Source organism: Phasianus colchicus, chromosome 4 (genome assembly GCF_987193195.1).
Source record: "Phasianus colchicus chromosome 4, bPhaCol1.hap1.1, whole genome shotgun sequence".
Classification (NCBI taxonomy): domain Eukaryota; kingdom Metazoa; phylum Chordata; class Aves; order Galliformes; family Phasianidae; genus Phasianus; species Phasianus colchicus.
Genome location: NC_143439.1, coordinates 63,932,525 through 63,954,493, shown reverse-complemented (window position 1 = coordinate 63,954,493; position 21,969 = coordinate 63,932,525). Strand labels below are relative to the sequence as shown.

At 44.8% G+C, this 21,969-nt stretch overlaps 1 protein-coding gene across 8 annotated transcripts; it reads left to right on the top strand.

Annotated features, from left to right (window-relative positions):
* The first annotated feature begins 1,714 nt into the window (after window positions 1–1,714).
* RNF4 (ring finger protein 4) lies at window positions 1,715–18,175 on the top strand. Of its 8 annotated transcripts, none has more exons than XM_031588294.2 (8): window positions 1,715–1,731; window positions 7,108–7,275; window positions 7,788–7,908; window positions 8,825–8,904; window positions 10,185–10,194; window positions 11,472–11,637; window positions 15,123–15,171; window positions 15,565–18,175. In XM_031588294.2, exons 2-8 carry the CDS (start codon window positions 7,267–7,269, stop codon window positions 15,712–15,714), a joined length of 585 nt encoding a protein of 194 aa, XP_031444154.1. In that variant the 5' UTR covers window positions 1,715–1,731; window positions 7,108–7,266; the 3' UTR covers window positions 15,715–18,175. The 8 variants fall into 8 exon arrangements, with proteins under 8 accessions (XP_031444154.1, XP_031444152.1, XP_089995875.1 ...); XM_031588292.2 differs by lacking the exon at window positions 1,715–1,731 and adding an exon at window positions 2,120–2,255; XM_031588296.2 differs by lacking the exons at window positions 1,715–1,731; window positions 7,108–7,275 and adding exons at window positions 2,140–2,255; window positions 7,004–7,080.
* The last annotated feature ends 3,794 nt before the right edge of the window (window positions 18,176–21,969 follow it).

Genomic DNA, 21,969 nt, shown 5'->3' with positions numbered 1-21,969 from the left:
CATTAGAGTCAGGCAGCTGCTTTTAATGCTCTCACAACATTACATTTCTCACTTTTTACTGTAGGAAGTCTAGTGGAATTCTTTTGTTGCCATCTAGCTGTGAAGATCGTTTCCACAATCTGCAAGCTGATAAAATGTGCTGTGCCTGTTGTTCACTGTAAGCACTATGGTGGTGCACTAAAGCAATGAAGGACTCGTTCTTAGTAGGAAGAGATAGGGAACTTATCTCCTAACCTAGGACAGTGAAAAGAAGGAATGATAGCAGCAGAACTACAGAGAAGAGGCAACTATGACATTATATTTGGCAGAGGAGTGTAAAAGCTTAAAATGACAAACAAAGGGTGGCAGGGAGTTGCTCCTCCTTTGTGGATGTTCAGTATTTTGTTGTGTCGTATTCCAGAATGCCAGGTCTTGACTGTAACACCTCTGTTTTCCAGAAACTAGCAATGAACAAGGCTGACACTCATAGTTTGGGATACTGCATAGCTGAGTAGTACTTCCTAAACTTTTTGATGCTGCTTGTGTTTTGAGAATGTTAAGGGAAAAAAAGAGTATTGAAGTAAGTGATAGAGAAATTTAAGAAATCTATTATACCACCCGCTCCTTCCCCCCTTCAGAATTCTTACTGAATTGTACTCAAGCTGACTTACAACTATTTCCTTCTCCATGTTTTCCCAGCTTCCAAATGAAAGGGCTGAGGAATCTCAATAATCTAGCTGTGGATTCTTTATCAATGGAAGTGACAAAGAGCCCTATTCTGGTTACTTGAGGACCTGATGAACAAATTCATTTTCAGAATTGATATTTTGAGGAATGTAGAACATTTTGAGTCTTTGGGGAAACATTCCAATATACTCCTTTTGTCCACTGCCCACTGATTTTATGAAGACTGCAGATCTTGCAAGAGATAACACTAAATATACCACAGTTCCTCATAAAAAACACGGATAACTTGATGTTGGAGGCAGACCCTGTCTGAAGCCACTCTGCCTATGGCCACCAGAGCACTTAATATAATTCCAAGCTCATTCCAAGAATATGCTGTACCGAGACCTAAAGTGATCCAACAGAGAGCCAGCAAAGGCCTGGCAGGACTCGTTAGCTTTAAATTACAAAACCAGCTGTAATGCCATCAGAGCTGAGTGAGCTTTGAAGCGATACAGCTGCATTCACTGTGCTGTCCCAGTGGCACAGATAACCCAAGGCCAGGCTGATTTGCACACAGATAATTGGGAGTCAGCTTGTAAACACAGGGGTGTGAATAATTTATGATTCATTTATTTAAATGTGCGTGTCTTAGAAGAGAGGGTAAGTGGACAAGACTGGTTCTTAAATAGTCTACGGAGACACAAAATCGGAGATTTCTCCTGCTGGGGCTTAGTGACAGGCTCACTCAGTAAGAAAGCTCTTTTAACGCTGTAAATTTCACATTCTGGAATCGCCTGGATAAAAGCGAGATCTCTTGTTTCTGTGTAAATGACCGGATCACAAAACTTTATCGTGGCCCCAGGATAGCTGTGGAAGAGCAGGAGGTGTCAGACAAGGCTGTGCGGGTGCCTGGTTCAGCCCCGCACCCCGACAGGGAGGCAGAGCCCGAGCGCCCGGCCAGGCACCCGCGTCTGCCCTAAGCAGCGTTTCTTTGTCTGCACACAGAGACAGGGAGTGCTGTGTCGGCGTGGCAGGCAGGAACCTTGTGCCAGCTGTACGAACTGCTCGCCCAGCGGAGAAGAGGTGAGAGGAGGCTCCAGGGAAAGCTACGGCCGTACGCGCACAACGGCAGCGAGGCGGGCGGAGGCGGGAGGCTGCCGGCGCAGAGCTGCTGAGGGGCAGCGGCCGGGGCGAACTGCTGACAGCGAGCAGAGGCCGTGGAAACGGCCCTGCGGGATCCTACGGAGAGACAGGCTGAGGGCCGGGGCTAATCGCGGCAGAGGCCGCAGGGCGCGATCCTGCGGTGGCCGTCACGAATTTCGCCCGGGGCGCAAGGAAACGTTTACAGGGAGCAGAGAGACGCGGCTCGGCGCCGCTGCCCACACGGCGGTGGGAGACGGCGGCTCACGGGGCGGCTCCACAGCCGAGAACAACCCGCAGCTCCCGGCAGCGCCCGGGGCCGGAAGCGGGGCGGGGCCACGCGGATCCCCACCCCCCCGCCGACGTGCGCGGCGGCCATTCCCCGCGCCGCCGAGGGGCGCTGCAGCCAATGGCGGAAGGGCGGGGGCGAGCGCCGTTCTGCACCGTTGCCGGGCCGGCGGCGGAAGGTGAGCGCGGCGGGCCGGGGCTGCGCCGCCGGGCCGGGAGCGGCGCCCGGCCGAGACGCGCGCGGCGGCAGGTGAAGGCCGGGAGGGCGCCGCGCTTCTCCGGGGCGGTTCCCGGCCGCGGTGGGACGGGACGGCCGGCGCCGGGTGGGGGGGAGGACTGGGCCGCCGTGCCCGGGCTGCGCAGCCGCGGCCGGGCGGGCGTCGCCGTTCTCCGGGGGCCCGGAGGCGGCCGCGGCCCTTTCCCCGGCGGGGAGCGGCCCTGCCCTGCCCGCGGCTTCTGGCGGCTCCCGCGACCTCCGAGCCGAGCGCGGGGCCTCGGGCCCGGCCTCCCGAGCGCTGCCGGGCGCCGCCGCGGCCCGAGGTTGCGGAGCGGGGCCCGGGGCCGGCCCGCGCCCTGCGGCGTGACACGGCGCTGCGGGCGGCGGCTGCCGGCACCCCGCCTCCGTCCGCGGCTTCCCGGCAGCGAGCTGCGGCCTCTGAGAAAACCCCGCACCGAGAGCCGCGCGCAGCTCGACCTCCCGAGCGGCACGGCGCGTTCCGGTGCCGTGCCCGAAGTAGGGCGGGCGGCCGAACCGCAGCTCTGGCCGCGTTCCCCTGGCCGTGCCTTCGTGCCTGCCGCTGGATGCGCCGGGGTGCGGCCGGGCCGGGGCTGCGCTTGTTCTGCGGCGCGGCCGTGCGAGCCTCAGTGCGGGAGCGGAGCGCGCTGGGTGGCCGCTGCGGTGCGGTTGCCGTACTGCGTCTGGGCAGAAAAGCGGGGCTGCCTGCACGGGCACCTGGGGCGCGCGGCCGAGGTTTGCGGGGATCTCTGGCCCAGGCCCGCGTCCGGGCAGAGATTTGGAATGTCGTCCTGCCAAAAAGGACCTGCGCGTAACGGCGGACGGATGGCGAGCTGGACGTGAGCCAGCAATGTGTCCTTACAGCCCTGAAAGCCGACCAGATCCTGGGCTGCACTGTGGCCAGCAGGGTGAGGGAGGTGATCCTGCCCCTCTGCTCTGTGTTTGGGAGGCCTCACCTGGAGTGCTGCGTCCAGATGTGGAGTCCCCAGTACAGGAGAGACATGGAGCTGTTGGAGCACACCCAGAGCAGGGCCACAGAAATGATCCGAGGGGTGGAACACCTCTCCTACGAGGACAGGTTGAGAGAGCTGGGGCTGTGCAGCCTGGAGAAGAGAAGGTTCTAAGATGACCTGATAGCAGCCATTCAGGGGTGCTACAGGGAAGAAGGGGACAGTCTCTTTAGCAGAGTTTGTGGTGACAGAACAAGGGGAAATGTTTTCAAGATAGAAAAATAAAGTCTTAGATTGGATGTAGGCAAGAAGTTTTTTACGATGAGGGCAGTGAGATACTGGCACAGGTGGTTGGTCGGGCTGAGTGGGGCTCTGAGCACCTGATCAAGCTGTAGGTATCTCTGTTCATTGCGGGAGAGTTGGATCAAACAACCTTGAAAAGATCCCTTCCAACTCAAACAATTCTCTAATTCTCTTTTTCCCTAAGGAGAAGACCTCACGCTTCTCTGGTCCTTGTGAGGCTCTCCTGTATCCCCCAACACAGCAGTGCTGCCTGGTGGGTAGGGGAGCTCTTGGTCTCCAGATTATGCCTCCAGGCCTGGCCCTGGGCACCACTGCAGAGAGAACCACAGAACTTTTTTTCTATAAGCTCACATCTTCGTTACCGTTTCATGCTATTAGGAGTGCATTGAGAGGTCTTGAGAGAAGAAGTGAGGAGCCAAATTTGAAGGCACAACCTGTTCTGCTCTGACAAATCCTGCCTGTGCTGTTTGGTTTGGGTGATTCTTTGTGCAGCCAGGAGTTGGACTCAGTGATACTTATGGGTCCCTTCCAACTTGGGATTTTCTGTGATTGTACAGTTGTGTCACTTGTGTCTTGCACGTACCAAGTCTGACATTGCTGCTGTCTTCAAACACTGCTTTACTGCCTTCTGCACATTGGTAATGTTTAGAATGTTTATGAAGTCAGGTCTTGTTTGTGTTAGTCAGACACAGTGAAAATATTTGCTGCTTGCTTAAGCTGATTTGCTCCAAATCATTCTGAGCATGTGAGAGGTCAAAACTTTGTTCTCAGGGTCATGCAAGAAAAGCTTTTGATTCATGCCATATAGAGAATGCAGTTTTTAGGAATGTAATTGAACCATTAAATGAGGTCAGCTTGAACTCAGTGGAAATCTTAACTTATTTTATTAAAAAAAAAAAATTAATGAGAGACTTAAGCCATACATATAGAAAGTGCAATATTACTCTACTCCTACTATTAACATCCTTAATTTAGATGGCTTTTCCTTTGTTTGTCTCCAGAATCTACCTGTCCAGAGAAGCTGGTGGCTGTAGTACCAAAAATGTCTATAGGTTGGCTAGAATAAAGCTTCACTGTGCGGACAACAGCACTTAAGATTTGGGAGAGGTGAATGACAGAACAGTAACTGCATGTGGACTGAGGAAGGGCGAGCAGTTCATTCCAGGAATGCATCGTCCTGCAGTGATGCAATACAAGTTCTCTGCCAGTTGGAAGCATTTATGGGCTTGCTAAGTTATCTGCAAACTTTTTGCATTTAAGAAGAATAGAATTTGAACTTTATTTAAAAAAAAAAAAGTCATTATTAAAAAAAAAAATCCTCATTTCAGAATCTGGAACTGATTATACTATGGACATAATAGATGACTTTGTTAATAGCTGCAGCTGGAGTTATTTGATGCTTCTGGGTTGGGGTTGCACCCCCCAGTGCCTGCTTGTGATGTTGGGTGCTGGGTTGAGAAGTGCGTGCTGGAGGAGGAACTCATGGACCTTACAGGCTGATACAGCTATCTGGGCCTGTGAGTGGTCCTGGGGCTTTGAAAGCCTTTCAGTGCTAATTAGTGAGCAGGTGCCTAAACAAGCAGGATTTGCAGCTGTTAATTCTGTTCTCATGTAATGGTAACTTGATCTGTGTTGTACCAAAGAAAGTAAGCTTGGCTTCATTTTTCCTCCTCCTTGTGGTTTGGATAGTTGGCGTTGGGAGAAGCTTCCTGAGTGAGCCAAGAACCTGCTGTAGAAATCTGCAGCCACGCAGAAGAGGTTTGTTGTTACAAGACAAAAATGTTGCTGGATCAGGAGACATCTTCCATGTTATAACAAATTCCAGCAGCCTGGTTTCCCTGGTTAGTGACTCTTGTGGATGCTGGTGGATCTTCTCTCGCTGGGTGGATGTCAGGTGGTTGTACAGCAGTGAGCTCCCTGTGGAGATCCATCCTCAGTTTTCTTCTTTAAAGAAGCTCCCAGAGAAGTTCAGATGTGAGCCCTTAGCAACTGGAACAGGGCAGGAGCACTGGGGATTTGTGTAGGCTCTGTAGTAAGTGTGGATACATCAGGTTGCTTTAAGAGACTCCAACAAAAAACGATTCCAGCTGTTGGTAATTTTAAAGCTTGTATGAAGATTAATTCCTTATGATCCTCTATATGTGTGTATGTCAGTATTCCCCAGCTTTTTATTCTAAGTATTTTTCCAGCTCTGTATCAGAGGAAAGCTGAGGAAGTTGTAGCTTGGCTTTCTGTGTGAAGCAGGCATACAGAGCGCAGTGGCACAGTGAGTTAATGTGCCTCATCTGTTGCTCAGCCCCATTACCTTCCTCTGTGTGGGAACAGCATGCTTTGCCAACATTCCAGTGGCTGGCAGATGAAGGTGCTGCCTTGCCTTTGAAAAGCTGCAGTTTGAAGGAACACAGCAGTGCCAGGGCTGGGTTTAGGGGGCATGCTCTTTATTGACATCCCTCATCCCTCGTGCTGCTTGCCTTCCTTGCTTCACCTCCTCTTCTCCCCTTGTCTCCAAAAGTTCCAGGATAAAACCTGTAAGTAATGCGGAGCAGCAATCTGTACAGCACCTGAAGATTGTGATCATAGAACAGGGCATCTGCTTTAGTAAAACAGGATCTTCCCAAGCCTTGGTAAGGCTGAGAGGTGGTGGAAAAGCTTCATTCATTGGGAGGTGAAAAGAAATCTCAACCTGTAAGCAGGAAGATGAGGTATACAAGCTCCAACCAGATACAGAATGGTATGGAACTGAGAAAGGTGGTGTGGGTGAGTTCTGTGTGCAGGGAGCATCTTTTGGGCTTACTGCTTTGAGTACAGGCAGTGAAGTGTGTGAGGGTCAGTCGGTTCAGCAGTGCTCAGATGTGCGCCCATGTTTGTGTCCGGAAGCGCTAGGAGCTCACTGAGCTGCGGCTCTGCAGACGTGGGTCCGTTCAGTGAGCCACAGTTGGCACCTTTTGAACTCTGGCCCTGAGCCAGAGCTGAGAGCAGAGAGCAGTGAGCTCAGCCCTGCAGGGACAGGGGCTGGGTCACCCAGCAGCTAGCTGCATGCTGAGCAGGGCACAACCCCTGCCACCCTGACAGAGAATGTTTCTGGGAGTGTTTCTATGCAGCGATTTCTGTTCTCCGCTTGCTTTAGGTTCCTTTTGAGCTGCTTGGCTCCCATGTGTTTTAATCTGGCCATGGTTTGGAGAAAAGAGAACTGCTTATCTGTAATTTTTGTTCTCTAAGGATGGCTTCCTGGTTATTTCTGCCCCCACGCAAACATTGCCTTCAAATAATCGGTTGTTTCTTCAGATAAAGCTTAATTGGGACTCCTTAGTGTCTTTCTGGTTTGCTGTTAAACTGACTGACTTTGGTGTTTAGCTAGGAAACGAGTCTAAGTGAAGCTTCAGGCCCTGCTCTAGGGGTCTGGAGCTCTGATACTAAACTTGTGGGACTTCCATTCCAGCTCTGGTCAGAAGCTCGTGGCTCAGAAACGGCATCCTTAAGTTCGGGTGTATTTGAGAGAACAAGAATTACAGATAGGTAATCTTCTCTCTTCTTTTCTTATAGGTTTGGAAGAACGTCATTCTAAGATACTGAGAAATCTGGACTTTTTAACAGTGTACTACCTAAAGAAATATAAGGAATTGAAAATTGTAGCTTCCTTGCATTTAATTTTATGGTATTTGTACCTCTTATTTTTTCTGTAACTCTAGATCAAGAAACACCATGAGTACAGTAAGTATTTTACTGATCAATGTAAAAGTGATTCTTAAAAGATATTGTTTATCATATTTGTGTAAATCTTTTTAACAGTTTACTGTAAATGCAGTATAACTAATTTTCCATTTAACTTCATGTTTTGTGATACTTAAATTTCTCATCTCTAGGTGCTAGCAGTGTTTCAGAAATACTTGGAGCACGAGTGAAAACTTTTAGGTTAGACTGATTCAGATGATTGGCTGGAAGCTAACACCTGATGTAATTGTGAGCTCATCTTCTCATGTAGACCTTCAGAATTGGTGTGGTTTTTTCTTTGTGACTCAGCTGGTGGGAGACCCAACATGATGTCTGCCCCTTGATGTGATCAGTTCAGATAGGAGTCACCCATACCACTGCTGTATTTATGTTGTATTTAGACATCTAGCGGTGCATTTTGTCTACCTCGATATGCAGACCTTGATGTTGCAAAAGTGAGGGCTGCATTAATATTACTCCTAAAGAACATCTAAGGCTTTCTTCTCTCTTAGACTCCAAGAAAGCGCCGTGGAGGATCAGCTAACTCTAGGCAAGCTCAGAAACGAAGCAGGCTGATAGCTTCTACCACAGAGATGGCTTCAGAAGGAGAGCCAATAGAACTGGAAGAAAGTGGTAAGCTTTCTTTTTTCCTCCCTGAGAAAACGGGCTGCTCCTGGAGTGTAGGGAATCTGCTTAACATGTTTTTTGCCAGTTTCAAGCCATTTGAAGGAGAGTGGAAGGCTACTTATTTAGGAAAGGACATAGTATGGAAGCAGTAAACAGCAAGCCTACTGACAACTGTAAGATTGTTACTGGGCTGCAATGCTTTCACTTCCAGAGATAGGTGAATTAGGTAAGAAAGGTGCACATGTGCTGCTCACACATCCAGTTATCTGGTCTGATGCACTCGGAGCACTGCAGCTGCTGCTTCAGATAACAGCAAACTAAAGTTGGGAACTTGCAAGTTTCTAAAAGATATTTAAAATTCTGTCATCAGTCCTGTGAGGGGAAGGGCCCTGACCAAGTGTGTTTCATCAAACAACCAGAATCCATAAAAGCCTCTTTAACCTTCTGAGTAGATAATTAAACTGTCTTCTGAAATTTTAGGAAAGGATTAGAAGTTGGCTGTTGGTCTCCAGGTAAATAAATGGCTTCTTCTGGTTTTGCTGTGTATTTGGCTTTTGAAAGTTAGATGAGATATGAGACTGGAACACTTACAGCATTGCACTGGAAAAAACTCCTCTATCCTGTTTGATTCATGTTTTACAGTGTGATAAGCATTTTTCTGTATTAAGGTGTTGCTGTGTATCTCTCACAAGCTATTGATATATCAGGAAATATGTGAGGTCAGTTACTTATGCACTGCAACTGGCAGAAGCTGTTAATACTGTATATAGACTGCTGACAGCAAAGCTTGAATGAAAAGTTGAGTATGTGACCAAAGAGAAGAGAATGGGGCAATGTTGAATGGTACCTCAGCCTGTTATAGTCTGATGGGTAACTTTACTCCTGTGATCTCTGATTTGTGTTCTAACATTATGTTTTTAAGCTGGTGAAGAAGTTGTAGATCTCACATGTGAATCTTCTGATCCTGTAGTAGTTGATCTAACTCACAATGATTCTATTGTGGTAAGTAGTGGCACACTTATCTAAATTTGTAGTCAGATGTGTTCTGTGTTGTGCCTGCTGCTGATAGAATCTAAGGATGAGTTCAAAGTTGACTTTTCAATATATGCATTCCTTTGAAATGTGTATTGACCTACGTTAGGAGGTCTGTGTAGTGCAAGCAAATGGATATACTTGCTGCAGAAATAAACTTAGTCTTTACAAGATGGGGGCTTGGGTCATAGCTTACCAGAACCTTAGTTTTTCAGAAGATGAGCTTCTAAGTTTGTCTTCTGGCATCTAAGTAAGTAGCCTACCTTAAGAGGTTAAAGCATGGCTCTTACGTAGCATTTCAGAGTTCACATCCAATCCTGGATGGACCTATTAATGTATTTGCATCTACGAATACCACCTGCAGGTAATGAGCACGGTGTAAAATAGCTTGTTGCTCCCAATCTTGGGGTTATATACCCATCATGGATCATGCAAGTAAATGCCATTTAAAGCTGAAGCTGTATTGAATATTTCAAAGAAAAAGGCCAATGATTTAAAGAGAAAATTAAATAAGTAACAATAAGTCTTTAGTGTGACAAATATGAAGTGTTCAGGCATCTGTAGGTTGCCTGACCATGATAGGAGCTAGTTAAACTTCTTACTCTAGGAAGTCTTCAAAAATTCACTTTTTTGTTACTGTTGTTATTAAAGCTTGAGCAGTATTTGATCCAGTCTGCAGTGTAGTTAATAACACCAGTTTTGGGATGCCACTACTGCTTTGCAGAACCAAAACCAAGCAGCAGGAATAACAGGGTTTGTTGCTGAGCCTGTATAAGGGGAATGCCACAGTCCTTATAGCATGATTTGCATTGCCCTGGCTTTGGTTCCACTGAATGTAACAGCAGGTTGGTTTTCTGTTTATTTTTTTTAGCAGTTTTTAGTGTAATCTGAAGCATTCATGGATGTCACACCTGAACTTTTGGGGGGAGAAAGAGATAAAGGTGTCTCCAGCCTCAATCGAGTTAGGGTACTGAAACTGGGGAGCAGAGAGGAGATTGTTAAGAGTTTCCTAAGCTGCCTCCGTTTCTGTCCCGTAGCAAAACCTGAAGTAATTACTTAATAAATTAGTCATTACTCTGAAACTATTTTAACACTTTGTTAATCAAAATAACTTTGTGATATCCTAAAATTCTTACCTTGCTTTGTTGTTAATTGCATAGATTTTTGGTACTTGTACATAAAACTTTAGTGCATACTAAAATCTAATTTTATTTTTCTTTTCCCTCCCATGCCATGTGCATTGGCTCAAGATTGTTGAAGGTGAGTTTCTGTTTTACAAGTGATCAAGGAATTGTCCTGAACTTTTTCTTTTCTGACAAACTTAACGTGAATTGAAACTGCTTTCAGGAAAAGACAAAGAACAATGCTGTAGTACCTGGCCAGTATCTTAGAGAGTGGCTTCAATCTATGTTTCATGGTCTCTATGAAAGCTGATGTATCTGAAATAAAATCCATCAAATGTTCTCAAAATACATTTTTCTTCTGCATTGCAGAAGTTCCATAAGCATGAAGTCATTAGTCACTTGGGTTAGCATTTGTAGCAGAGGAATATCTGCTTTGAATAAGACGATGTTCAAAGACCTTATTAGACTGTGTTGCACTGAAGGAAATGAAGTAGAAAGATATCAGAGTTCATAATGTTTTCGTCATGTAGTCTGAAACTCCTCAAATACAGTACTGCTTAGTGCTAACAAGTTGGGTATTTTCTACTTCAGGTAATTGTAGGCAAGGTATTAAAAAAAAATTAATCCTTTATACCTTTCAGACCTTGTTCTGATTACAGTACCTGAGGTGTGTTAATAAGTTGTTAGCTGCTTACTTAGAATGTAATCCATTTGGGGCTCTAAAGGAAGGAAGTGAAAAAACAAAACAAAGGCCCCGCGTGCAGTAGAGGTTATGGCTCAATAATTATGCAAGAACTAACTTTAAATTTTGTGATTATTTATGTAATTGTAATTAGGGCTCCATGATTGGTGTTAATGATGCAGTTGCAAAGAAATAATTCTTGTATGCAGCTTCTAATGGTGAAAAAGCAAACAGCAGTTCTATAACCTCTGGGTTTTGCTGGCTCACTAATTTTTTTCTGTTCTTGAATGAGTGAGAAACCAAAGTGCCTACGGAATTTAAATGTGTTACTTAAGCATCTCTTCTGTCACTTGTGAAAAATGACTTGACTTTGTTAGCAGAAGAATGTTCTGAGGTATGTGTGTGTTTGTACATATGGTCAGTAATCCCCTGAAGCAGCAACTGGCTGCTGGCAATGATATCAGTGCTCTAAGCAGTTTAGGTAATTGTGGGGGATGGTGCTCCCTTCTAAGCTCAAGCATTATACCATCCTGAACAAAGTGCTCACTGTTACCAAACCTTTTTGCACTGCTGCCTCACTGTGCTACTCAGAAACTTGAATCTTCTCTACCCTTTTTTATTTATTTGAAAGAATCAAATAGAATTTTTTTTAATTCTTCAAGGTAGTAAAATAGTGTTGTAGAATTCTGTGTGTATTTTATGGTATATCTAATTTAATAAATAAATTACAGAGAATCAGCAACGGAGGAGAAATCTCAGATTAAGAGGCCAGCGACAGTCAGACAGCTGTGTGCTAAGCAGTGATGATGAAGATGAAACAAGAGATAATGATGTGTATGTGACAGATAAAGTGTCTCGAGAGCTGGGACCACTGGAGGATGAAACTGCAAGCTCCAAGTACGTATGCCTTATGACCTAACAAACATTGAGTTTTGCTGTTCTGTACATGCAGGACTAATTCAGATTGTTACGGTCTGGCTTATCTTTGAAATCTTAGTTTCCACTTCAGATTAGTACAGCAGAACATTTCACACGGTGACAAAATGATACTGCTTGCACTTCTTAACTAAAAAGCCAATGCAGAATGGATGTACAGCTTTGTATATTATAAGTTAAAGAGATGTGGCAAGGAAGGAAGATTAGTGACAATCTGTGCCTCATGATGTATTGCATTTACTTCTCGTGCCAAGCTCTTGTAGTGCTGTTAAGGTGTGGGAATCTTTTCCACTGGTGTAGATGATTTGGTATCACAATCTACTAGACTGTGAATGAGATCAGCTTCCTTGTCTGCCCTTGTCACATGGTCACAAGAGAAATGTGGTATAAATATCTTTTGAAAATATGTTTTTGGGAGAAAAAAAAAAAGCAGATTCTAATAAGGGCTGCAATATAGGCTTTTGTTGATGGTAGTGCTGTGTGCTTTGGCCTTGCTGTCCAGGCTGTGTTATCATTAAGTGATTGTCTCTGACAGGGAAATAGATTAAACCAAACTGCAACTGAAGTGTGATAGATAATAAACAAAAGAAAAAAAATCTGTTTTTCTTTGCATTATATATACTTCCTAAGCACCTACTACATACTTTAAATACAGTCAAACTTAATGACTGACTTAGAGCAGTTACTGAGGAGGGACAGCTGTTCTTATCTCTCTATCTTAAACTTTGAGTAGAGTATCCCCATCTGACCTTGTGGCATGAGGTACTGGATCTGAGCCAAGTGAATGGCATTTACAGCACAGCTGATCTGCCTGCTCTGGTTACCAGGGAGTAAGGGATAAGAAGTTAGCAAAAGATGTGCTGATAATCTCCAAGCTGAAGAGCAGTGGTGGGGGATTTTGTTTTGAATTTTAAGTGGTCTGTCATGTTGACAAAGACAACTCAGTGTGATAGTGAGGATGTGCTAACTCACCTTCTCTGCATCCCAGTGTCTGCAGGCATTTATATGTGGCCTTAACGCTCAGATTTTGTTAATCCTTTCTTTGGGTACCTTCGATTCAGATCCAGCTCTGTGGCCCAGCAATCCTATGAGTTAAGACATGCACTGTGATTCAAAAACAAACCAGGAGGAAAACCAAACTCACAAATGCATGGATGCTGGCACTAACTTCTTTCTTCTAAAACTCAGGGAGGCACTTACAGGTGGACTCCATAACAGCCTGTTTGAGCACATCTTGGGAAGCAGCTCATTGCACTGAGCTTTGAGCCTTTTAGTTTACTAGAGGGCAATATGGGGGAGAGCTTGGATACAGAAACATTGGTTTTCAGCTTATTAAATGTGCTATGTGAAGATGCTTGTAGCATATGAGAACAGTGCTCTTTGTCACTGAATTTGCAAACTTGTTACTTTGAGCCTATTTTTTGGTTAATGTAAAAATGTAATGTTTAGTTGCCTCAAGCTCATACTTTTCTGTTAAAGATGGGCCTTCCTGCTCTGTGTAGGCAAGGCTAAAACAACTCAGTGCTGTAACTTTTATCACTGACATGAAGGTGAGATCATAGTTTCACACTGTAAGTGGCTCTATGGCAGACTACAGAGTTGAGTTAGTCTTGTTCATGTGAAGGTTATCATCAGTTGTGATTAATTATTGAGTTGGTATTACAGCCTCTGCGTAAAGACTTTGAGTAGTAAAAAATGGAGAAATTAATAGAATTTAATTATGTATGTGAAACTAGGGATAGACCAGTATTACTTGCTGCTTGAAATTAAGATTATGGGGTGGAGGACATCTCATGCTTTTTATCCTTCTTGTCATTAATGAATTATATAAACTGTTGCTTAACATGGGAGATGACAGAATTGCATGCAGGGGTTGGAAAGGGCTTCTAGAGATCATCTAGCCTGATCCCCTGCTAAAGCAGGCTCCCTGCAGTAGCACTGATCAGCATCCAGAGAGGTCTTGAATATCTCCAGAGGAGACTCCACAACCTCTGTGCAACCTGTTCCAGTGCTTTGTCACCAGCACTGTAAAAGATGTTCTTCTGCATGCGCAGTAAAGCTAAGAGTTTATGATATAGAGTTACTGAAGCTGTGATCAACTAAAATGAAGATGAATCTGTCAAAGAAGTGGCAGGAAGCTCCTACTCTTTCTAATAGAAAACAATCAGTGCACAGAGATGACACATTCCCTTATGCAGGGTTGTTTGGTGTGTGGTGCTTGCAGTACAGCTGTCCTGGCAAGCGAAGGCAGGAGGAGGTACAGCTGTGACCTCAGCTTAGAAACAGCTGCCAAACTGGTCTTCTGAGCTAAGTGGTTTGGGGGAATATTTCCTTCTGGTAGTATGTGTTGCTACCAGACCTACGTGCTGCAAGAACTGAATAACATTTCCCAAGGCAGCAGTACCATGAGGGCTTCCCCTTGCCCAAGAACCCTGAATGTAGCGTGGTGTAGTGTGTAATGGAGCTGCAGTGCCTGTGTAGAGCTCTTAGTCCAGTTTTGGCCATGAATTAATAAAACTTGCAATCAGTAGTTGTGATATTCAAGTCATTTATTTGCAAAGTAGCCTCTAAATTTTACCTCTAAAGTGTGTACCTCTAAATTTTATACTAAATATAGTATTTGGATTACATAAAAAAAACTCCTTGTTAGGTAAATTAATGAAGACAAACACTGCAAAAATTCTTACCTGTTAAGTTTATTTTCTGGTTGCAGTAGGAGCAACTTCTGTAAGGTTGTGACTCTGTGCTGAGACTATATACCTAAAATACACTGCTTACACCTAAAATATAACTGCTTTTCTAGAAGATATCTCAGTCTTAAAAAAAACAAAACAAACAAAAAAAAACAACAACTCCCACACATATAAAAAAAAAAAACACAGCAAAATCAACAATGAAAGCACTGTAAGTCTTTGTTCCTCGTGAAATCATTAACTAGTGTATCTTGCACAATGAATTAAGAGACATGGAAATAGTTGCAGTATATAAAAGAGAGCCAGTCTGAAAATATGCTCTATGTGATCACCTTACAAGGAAGGAGTTTGTGGTACATATATGTTGGGTACTGGGTTGGGACACTGCTTAATTAGGATATAGGATGTGTTAATTTGTCAGCCTCTTTCATTTGTAGAGTGAATAGTAAATGAAGGACAGCTGCATGGTTTTGTAACAAAACTGATCCGATGTCTTGAAGATGGCTGTTGCTGTAGGTGTGCTGCTGTAGGGTGAATGAAAACCAAGAAGCTGTTTCCCTTTGGTGACAGAGATCCAAACTGCTTACTGAAAGCAACACATTGATGTAGTTTAAGATATGCAGGGATCTTCAGATGAAATGTCATGGCTTGTCAGCACAGTCAGGTGATTGTGACATTTTATGTTTCAGTAACTCTCAGTGTACCATGAAATTGATGGATGTATGTTTGTTTTTTTATTCCCTTTACCACAAGGCCTTCTGGTACTGTTAGCTGTCCAATTTGCATGGATGGCTACTCGGAGGTAAGGATCCACGTTGTCATTTGTTTTTCTTGTTTTCTTTTCAATGGGAGGGAGAATGGGGAAGAGGGTGAACTGCACAACTCCATTAGGACGCGTGGGACGGTACAGACAGCTAGCTTGAAGTGCAGGCCTGAGTTCTAAGGTAAAACTAGGAAGTAGCATATGCAGGGGGAGGAATAGGTGATGAAAAGACACTGAGTTAGGCTTGTTATTACAGCAGTAATGTACTGATGGTGGGTACCAAAGCGGTGCCAGTAGACTGGCAGAGCTGAATTCCTTGTTTGCCTGCTGTAGGGGTCCGGCTTTAACGGGGGTTGGACTCGGTGATCTCTAGAGGTCCCTTCCAAGCCCTACAGCTCTGTGAAACACCTGTTGTGGTTTCTTTCCTTCCAGATCGTGCAAAGTGGACGACTTATAGTGTCAACCAAATGCGGCCATGTCTTCTGTAGTCAGTGCCTCCGCGACTCTCTTAGGAATGCCAACTCCTGCCCAACTTGTAGGAAAAAACTCACTCATAGACAATACCATCCGATTTATATATGAGTGCTTACATTTCTCAGGACAGATTCAACTGGATTTTGGGGAAAAATGTCATGTTTTCAATGCTCTGAAGAGGAGCAGCAGGTTGTGCACACGTCCAAATAAAACTGATTTTTTTGAGAATAACTCGAGGAAATAACTTTCCTTCTACTTTTTTAATGCGTGAATAAGAGGGGTCTGAATATTTTGTTATTTCTTATTCTTGAAATTATTCCCACCATTGCGTACAGATATGAAATAGTTACCTTTCAAAATACAGATGAATTTGCCATTTCATTACTCTTTTATTTTTATCCTAAAACGTGCTCGTTATGTATTGCTTTCTGCTAAATCATCTTTGCCCAGGTAGAATAAGTTCTGTAACAATGGATCATTTCATCATTAACTAAATTAACATCCACGACAACGCAATAAATTAACCTGCTGTTAACCAGCAATCAGATGGTTGGTTTTAAGCAGGCAGCTTCAACATGTAGATGCCTTTATGGACTCCATGAGATCTGAAATGCATAGCCCAATTTGCAGCATGTATAATGTGAGGATACTACCAAGAATTCCTGTATTTCAATCACAACACTGAATTTATTTTGTTTTCTAACGTGATGAGATAGTCTCTTGGGTTTCCTGCAGTTCTACAGAGCTCTGTCTCCTTGTGGCTGAGGAGAAGGTAGTATTCTCTAGGCTTGCTAGTGATGAATGAGAAGCAAATTGTATGCTTTGCTCTTGTCAGCTGAATACCAAACTACCCAGGCAGATCTTTTTACTGTATCAAGTGTACCCAATGCAATGCTTCAAATTCAGTCCATTCACTTCATTCCTCTCTTCGGTTGTTATACTACACACCTGACTGGCTTTAGCCTGATGCATAGGATTAAGATTTAAATAATTGTAATGCTATAAATTGAGAGGGGCAAGGAACTTTATTTAATCTCTTTGCTCTAAAAGCCATGCATCCTTCTTTGTGTGCGTGATGCTAAGAGATGTGAGCTGCCTGTCCTGGGAGAGAGCTCTTCTGTTTGAACAAGGCAGGAATGCACAGCTTTAGGCACTGTTGTATCGTTACTTTTTTTTTTTTCCCCAGAGCAGAGTTAAAAACATCTACTTTAAACCAGCTGAAATCTGCAGGCTGGTGTGAAATTCCAGATGAGCTGATGCAAATAGGATAATAAGCGAGATAATTAAAATTGGTATTTTATGGTCCACATATGCTGTAGCTGCATCTGTGAAGACTGACATTCGGTATGTAAAATAAATCCAGGATGAGACTGTCAGGTACCTTTTGGAAAATTGTTGGTTATGAAAAACCTTAGAAGTAGCATTCTGGGCTCTGGGCACAATGTGACTGTAGGATGCATTCAGTTAGCAGTGGATCTGATGCTTCTTTGCTGACTTGTCTGAGGGATTGGTAGGAAGCCTTTAATTAAACCAGCTCTTTTAATTAGCCATCTCAAGTTCTCAGTTGAAGATTGCATCCCAAGAGCCAAGTTTCTTATTAGGATGTTGAGGGGCGTTACTGGGTGTAATAAAGCATCCCAAACTGTGCTGGGTAAAGGCCAGCTGCACGACAGCAATACCTTCCCCAGCATGTTTTGGGGAAGCCTGGGTTTGGCCCTACTACCAGCAAAATGCAGGTCCTGCACTGTGGCAATACTGTAACTACCAAGAAGTTACACATCTCTCCTTCCTTTGTGCCTCAGTGGCAACATGAACTCATAAGTGAAGGAATACAGCAGTCTTAGGGTAGCGCAGCAACAGTGAGGGCTGGATGTTCTGTTCCAAAAAAGATGAAATGATGAAACAGTCCTAAAGGTGACTTAAATATAAATGAAGAGAAGAAGCAGCCCAACGTTAAACTGTGAAAATATTTAAAGGCTATGAAGGGGAAAAGAACTTCAGGCCAGTTTTCCCTGGGTGGCTGCTGCATCAGAAGGATGGTAATGAGGGCTTAATGGATTACCTCCGGATGAGGCTGCGTCACATCCATGCAGCTTCCATAGTTACTAGCTGTAGCCTGACATGACTTTGCACAACTCCCTCCATGTAAATACCACTTTATAGTTTGTGCTTCAGTAGCCCTAATTGGAATCTAGATACACAACTATAAAATATTTAACAAAAAGGTTTTTTTAGCTTTTGTGTACCCTGTGAAGTGCCACAAATCTGTGCATCTTAAACCTTAAGTTCTCAGTACGTGGACAAATGCTTACTTGCATTTTCCTCTTTTTGTTAAAAAGAAAAAGGAAACCCCAATATATTTGCGTTCCAGTGATGTTTCACATTGGCAAGAGCTGATAGGTAATATAAAGACTTTTTCCATTCTGTAAATGTATGTCTCGTTGTATATAGTTCAATTTTTCCTGTATTTAATTGTATTCATGTCTGTATGTCACATCTATGTTGGACTCTGCTGGTAAGCAAACAGCTCTTTCAACAGGTGGAAATAAAAAATAATTTGCTCAATTAAGTATTCTTCCTTTTAATTGCTGGTGACACTTCCGAGGATTCCAAAGGATCGCCGCGTGCTGGGGCTGCCACTGAGTGTTGGCAGAGCTCCTGGTGCTGCTTGTGAGTACCTTGGCTGTGTGAAACACACCAGGAGGGTGGCAGGGAGCAGTCACTGTCATTTCATTTCTGCTTTGAACGAGCTAGAAAGATGTCACTGCCATCTAGTACATTCCTCATGCCTCTGATTTGCCTTCCTTATTCTTTCTAAATGAAGCTCCTGCTCTGTAAGGAGAGGATAAACAACATTTCTGTCCAGGCTGCCTGGTTGTGTCTGTGTCAGCCATTTATAGAGATGTTAGCTAACATCACAAATACAAATGCACCACATCAGAGGCCGCTTGTGATCTTGTTTATTCTGTTGGTCTGGAGGCCACTGTGTTAGGATGGACCTGCTTCTGAATTATGATGCTGAAGTGTGTGTGTTTTCTGTGACCTTTGTTGCTGAGACTGATGTTCTAACACAGTTTCCCTAAATTGTTTATTAATGGAAAAAGGATCACAGCTTCTAATTCAGCTGTCAATGTGTCGCACATGGATCATACAAACCTTCATGCCTCCCTCCCTGCTACTGTGCAGGCAGATGCATTTTAAAACAGCCCAGGGTAAAGGTTTAGCCATTTATTGAACAAGACTCTTTAAAAGCTTTGTTTCTAACTTGCCAAATGGGTGTAATGGGTGGGTATGATGGAAGTCTTCCAGTGTTGAAGAAAATGCCTTCTGTGTGCTGCAGTGTGATAGGAGCTCAGGACCACTGGGAAGGGGCTGCAGAGCACTGATTAGAGAAGTGCTTGCTGAGGGCTGGCTTTACATTACTTCTGGCTGAAGTACATTTGAGGGGCTGCTGTAAGGGTGAGGGCTCTGCTGGTCGACATAGCTCACCAGCTTTGCCATCTTTTCATGTTTCCCTTCTCCAGCCACTCGTGTTCAGTGCTGCTGCCATGCTGCCCAGTGGGGCCTCACTGGCTCTGCTGCTGTTCCATCTCTGTTAGGATGTCTGAGACAGCTCTTTTCAAAATGATTTTGAAAGCAAATGTTTCGTATCTCTGCATTTATGCTCTCCTATAAACTGATTTCATACCAAGCATTATTTCTGCTACCTGGCTGGATGTCAGACTGCCATGTAACCTTCTTGCTCGTACCTCTGTGCTTGTACATCTGCAGCCACAACCACCCACGGTGTCCTTCTGCACACCCACATCTGTCAGAGAGCCTTTGGGCATTGTGCTGCTGCTGTGGCTGCTCCGTTTCACCTCATGTTGATGCTGAGGACTGCAGTTCACCAAACCAGGATGCAGTGTGGGGCACAAGCAGAGAAAAGAGTGTGCTTTAGCTTAGGTCCAAAGCTTAGGATCTGGGCTCAGCTCTTCCTTGCACCTTGTTGGTGCCCTTTCCTCCCAGTAAGCACAAGGCAGTGCGTCCCTTATGTGTGCGCTGTGGTTCCTCTCCAACCCTTAGCAGCCTTGGACACCAAGAGAAGAACAATGGGGACGGCTGGGGATCCTGAAGGTGCATAGGAGGGCAGCTCTGGGTTCTACTCCAAATGATCTCAGTGCCAACAGAGAGATTGACTGGCAGTGCTGGGATGGTGCTGTCTCACAGATCTCCCCCTAATGGCTCCAAGTGGCCAGAAATCTTTTCTTTCTACTGCTATTAAGGAGCTGAAATTCTGCTGGAAGAAAATAATGGGTATTAATTTGGGGAAGAGTGGTGGTTTGGATGGAAATAAAATTGCTGTGCTTGACAACGCGCTGGAGTAATTAGGTAAAGCAGTGAATTACTTAAAGCATTGCTATAGGGGAGGGCTGTGAGGTGGGGTGAAGCATGCCATCATCTGTTTAGCAACCAGTAGTGCAAATTGCAGAAAGAAAGAGAAGAGGAGAGGGAAATAAATTAACTTTTGAAAACGCTGTTGAGGTAATGGGGAGGTAATGGTTTTCCTGACATTTGCTGTAAGAATGTGGTTGTTAATCCCACAGCCCTGGAGGGATGCCAGGTCAGTAGGTGCCACCTGCCAGCTGAGGGGATGGGGTGGGTCAGGGACTGGGAGCTGAATGCTGAGTTTAGCGAGATGGAGAGTGGCAGTGGATGGACTGCATATCTGGATAGGAAGGCTCCAGCAATGCCACCCAACTTCGTTAATTTTACATGGAAATCCAATCAGTTTCACATCGCTGTACAGCAGACTGATGTATCATTTCAGGTCTGGGTATGATTAATTAAAAAGAAACGTGGCTCCTGAAAGCTGCGTCATATATCTGCCCTCATCTGCATCACGCCTGTTCCAAGCCCTGTGCATGCTTTGAGGAATCATAATAAAAGTGAGCGTGTTGCAGAATTTTAGTGTGCTGGAGGCAAACTAAAAGGCTGTGACATTCATGAGCAGATGTAAACATCAAGAGAGATTTATTCTGAAACAGCGTTGGTGTTCCCTGGTGCTCCCTGCACTGTTAGAGCTGATGGATAAGTGCATAACCTGCCAGTATACACCGCGTGCTGCTGGACTGATGCTGTCCCCTAATGCAGATGTGTATTGTGCTCTCTGGATGTACTGCGGTGCTATTGGAAACTCCAGCCCACACAGCAAAGGCGACACATGCCAATGGGCCAATGACTGCTCTCTGGCTGCCCGTGCTGTATTGCAGCTCGTTATTTCCCAGTGTTTAACTTGATTGTGAAGTCTAGGAGGCTGGGCAAAATTTCCCTGGGAAGAGGTGACCTAAAAACTGTGTGTGGGGTTGCTGTTATTAATTCTCCTTTACATCTGGCATCAGTTGGTGGAGGCAGGTGGCACAGGTGGATTCTTCCTGGAAATCACCGTGCACCTTGTGAGACTGGATGCTTAACATGATGCTAGCAAGAAATGTGGGTTACATCCAAGTGTGTGCAGGATACACTTATGGTTTCCCCACAGATTGATCAGAAGGAAAACTGAAAGGAGACAAACCTCTTCTGGGGTGAGCTTCTCTTTGTTTTTGTAGGGAACCAACTGAAATGTTTCTATTAAGCAAACATCCATTGCCTGCAAAACCACAGGGTGTTGTGAAATTCTGAGCTCAAGGACGTCAGTAGGAAGACTCCAGTGAGGCTGAATCAAAATAAATGCTGCAAAGCTCTGGAGAAGAAATTGCAGAAATAAGTTATTCCCAAAGAACTTCTCTGGGATCTGAGGAGGTCGTGGGGCCATGAGGGGCCGTGTGCTGCATGGAAAAGAGCGCACATCTCGATCCACACAGCGTCTTCCTCCCATAACCTCAGCCTCAGTGGGAGGCACCGACTGCATTTGTATCCATTGCATTAGAGGACAGTGCTAAATGAGGATTAAATGATTAATTTTGTTGTTTACAATGGAGTTGCAGTGCTTATTCCCAGCTGCAAAGGCTCGAGCTGCATTAGAAAACAATCACCATCTCCCAAAATAAATGCCCTAATTTGTCTTTTCTTCTTACCGGTCTTTAAGATATAATTACAAACAGACCTTTTGTTTCTGCTTTTCCTTATTTCCTTGCAAACAATGGCTTGTCCAAGGACATCTCCTGCCTACAGCTGCTGCTACCTGCAAGGGAATATGCAGCAGCCTTCACCCCAGGATCACCTTGGAAACGGCGGAGCAGCTTTCTGCAGTGTCCAGAGGAGAGCTGGGTGTTGTACAGGGCAACAAAAAGGGCACTGGTCCAGAGCGCTCTGTCTGCTTGGCCACAGCACCCAGGTGCAGGCATCCTGGCTTGGGCTGATTCCTCACATCCACCCTTGACT

Coding starts and splice junctions, on each gene's coding strand:
- RNF4 (XM_090139749.1), top strand. CDS start 2,198: ATGGCGGAAGGGCGGGGGCGAGCGCCGTTCTGCACCGTTGCCGGGCCG. Junction 7,909..8,824: donor AATAGAACTGGAAGAAAGTG/GTAAGCTTTCTT, acceptor TATGTTTTTAAG/CTGGTGAAGAAGTTGTAGAT. Junction 11,638..15,122: donor GATGAAACTGCAAGCTCCAA/GTACGTATGCCT, acceptor CTTTACCACAAG/GCCTTCTGGTACTGTTAGCT.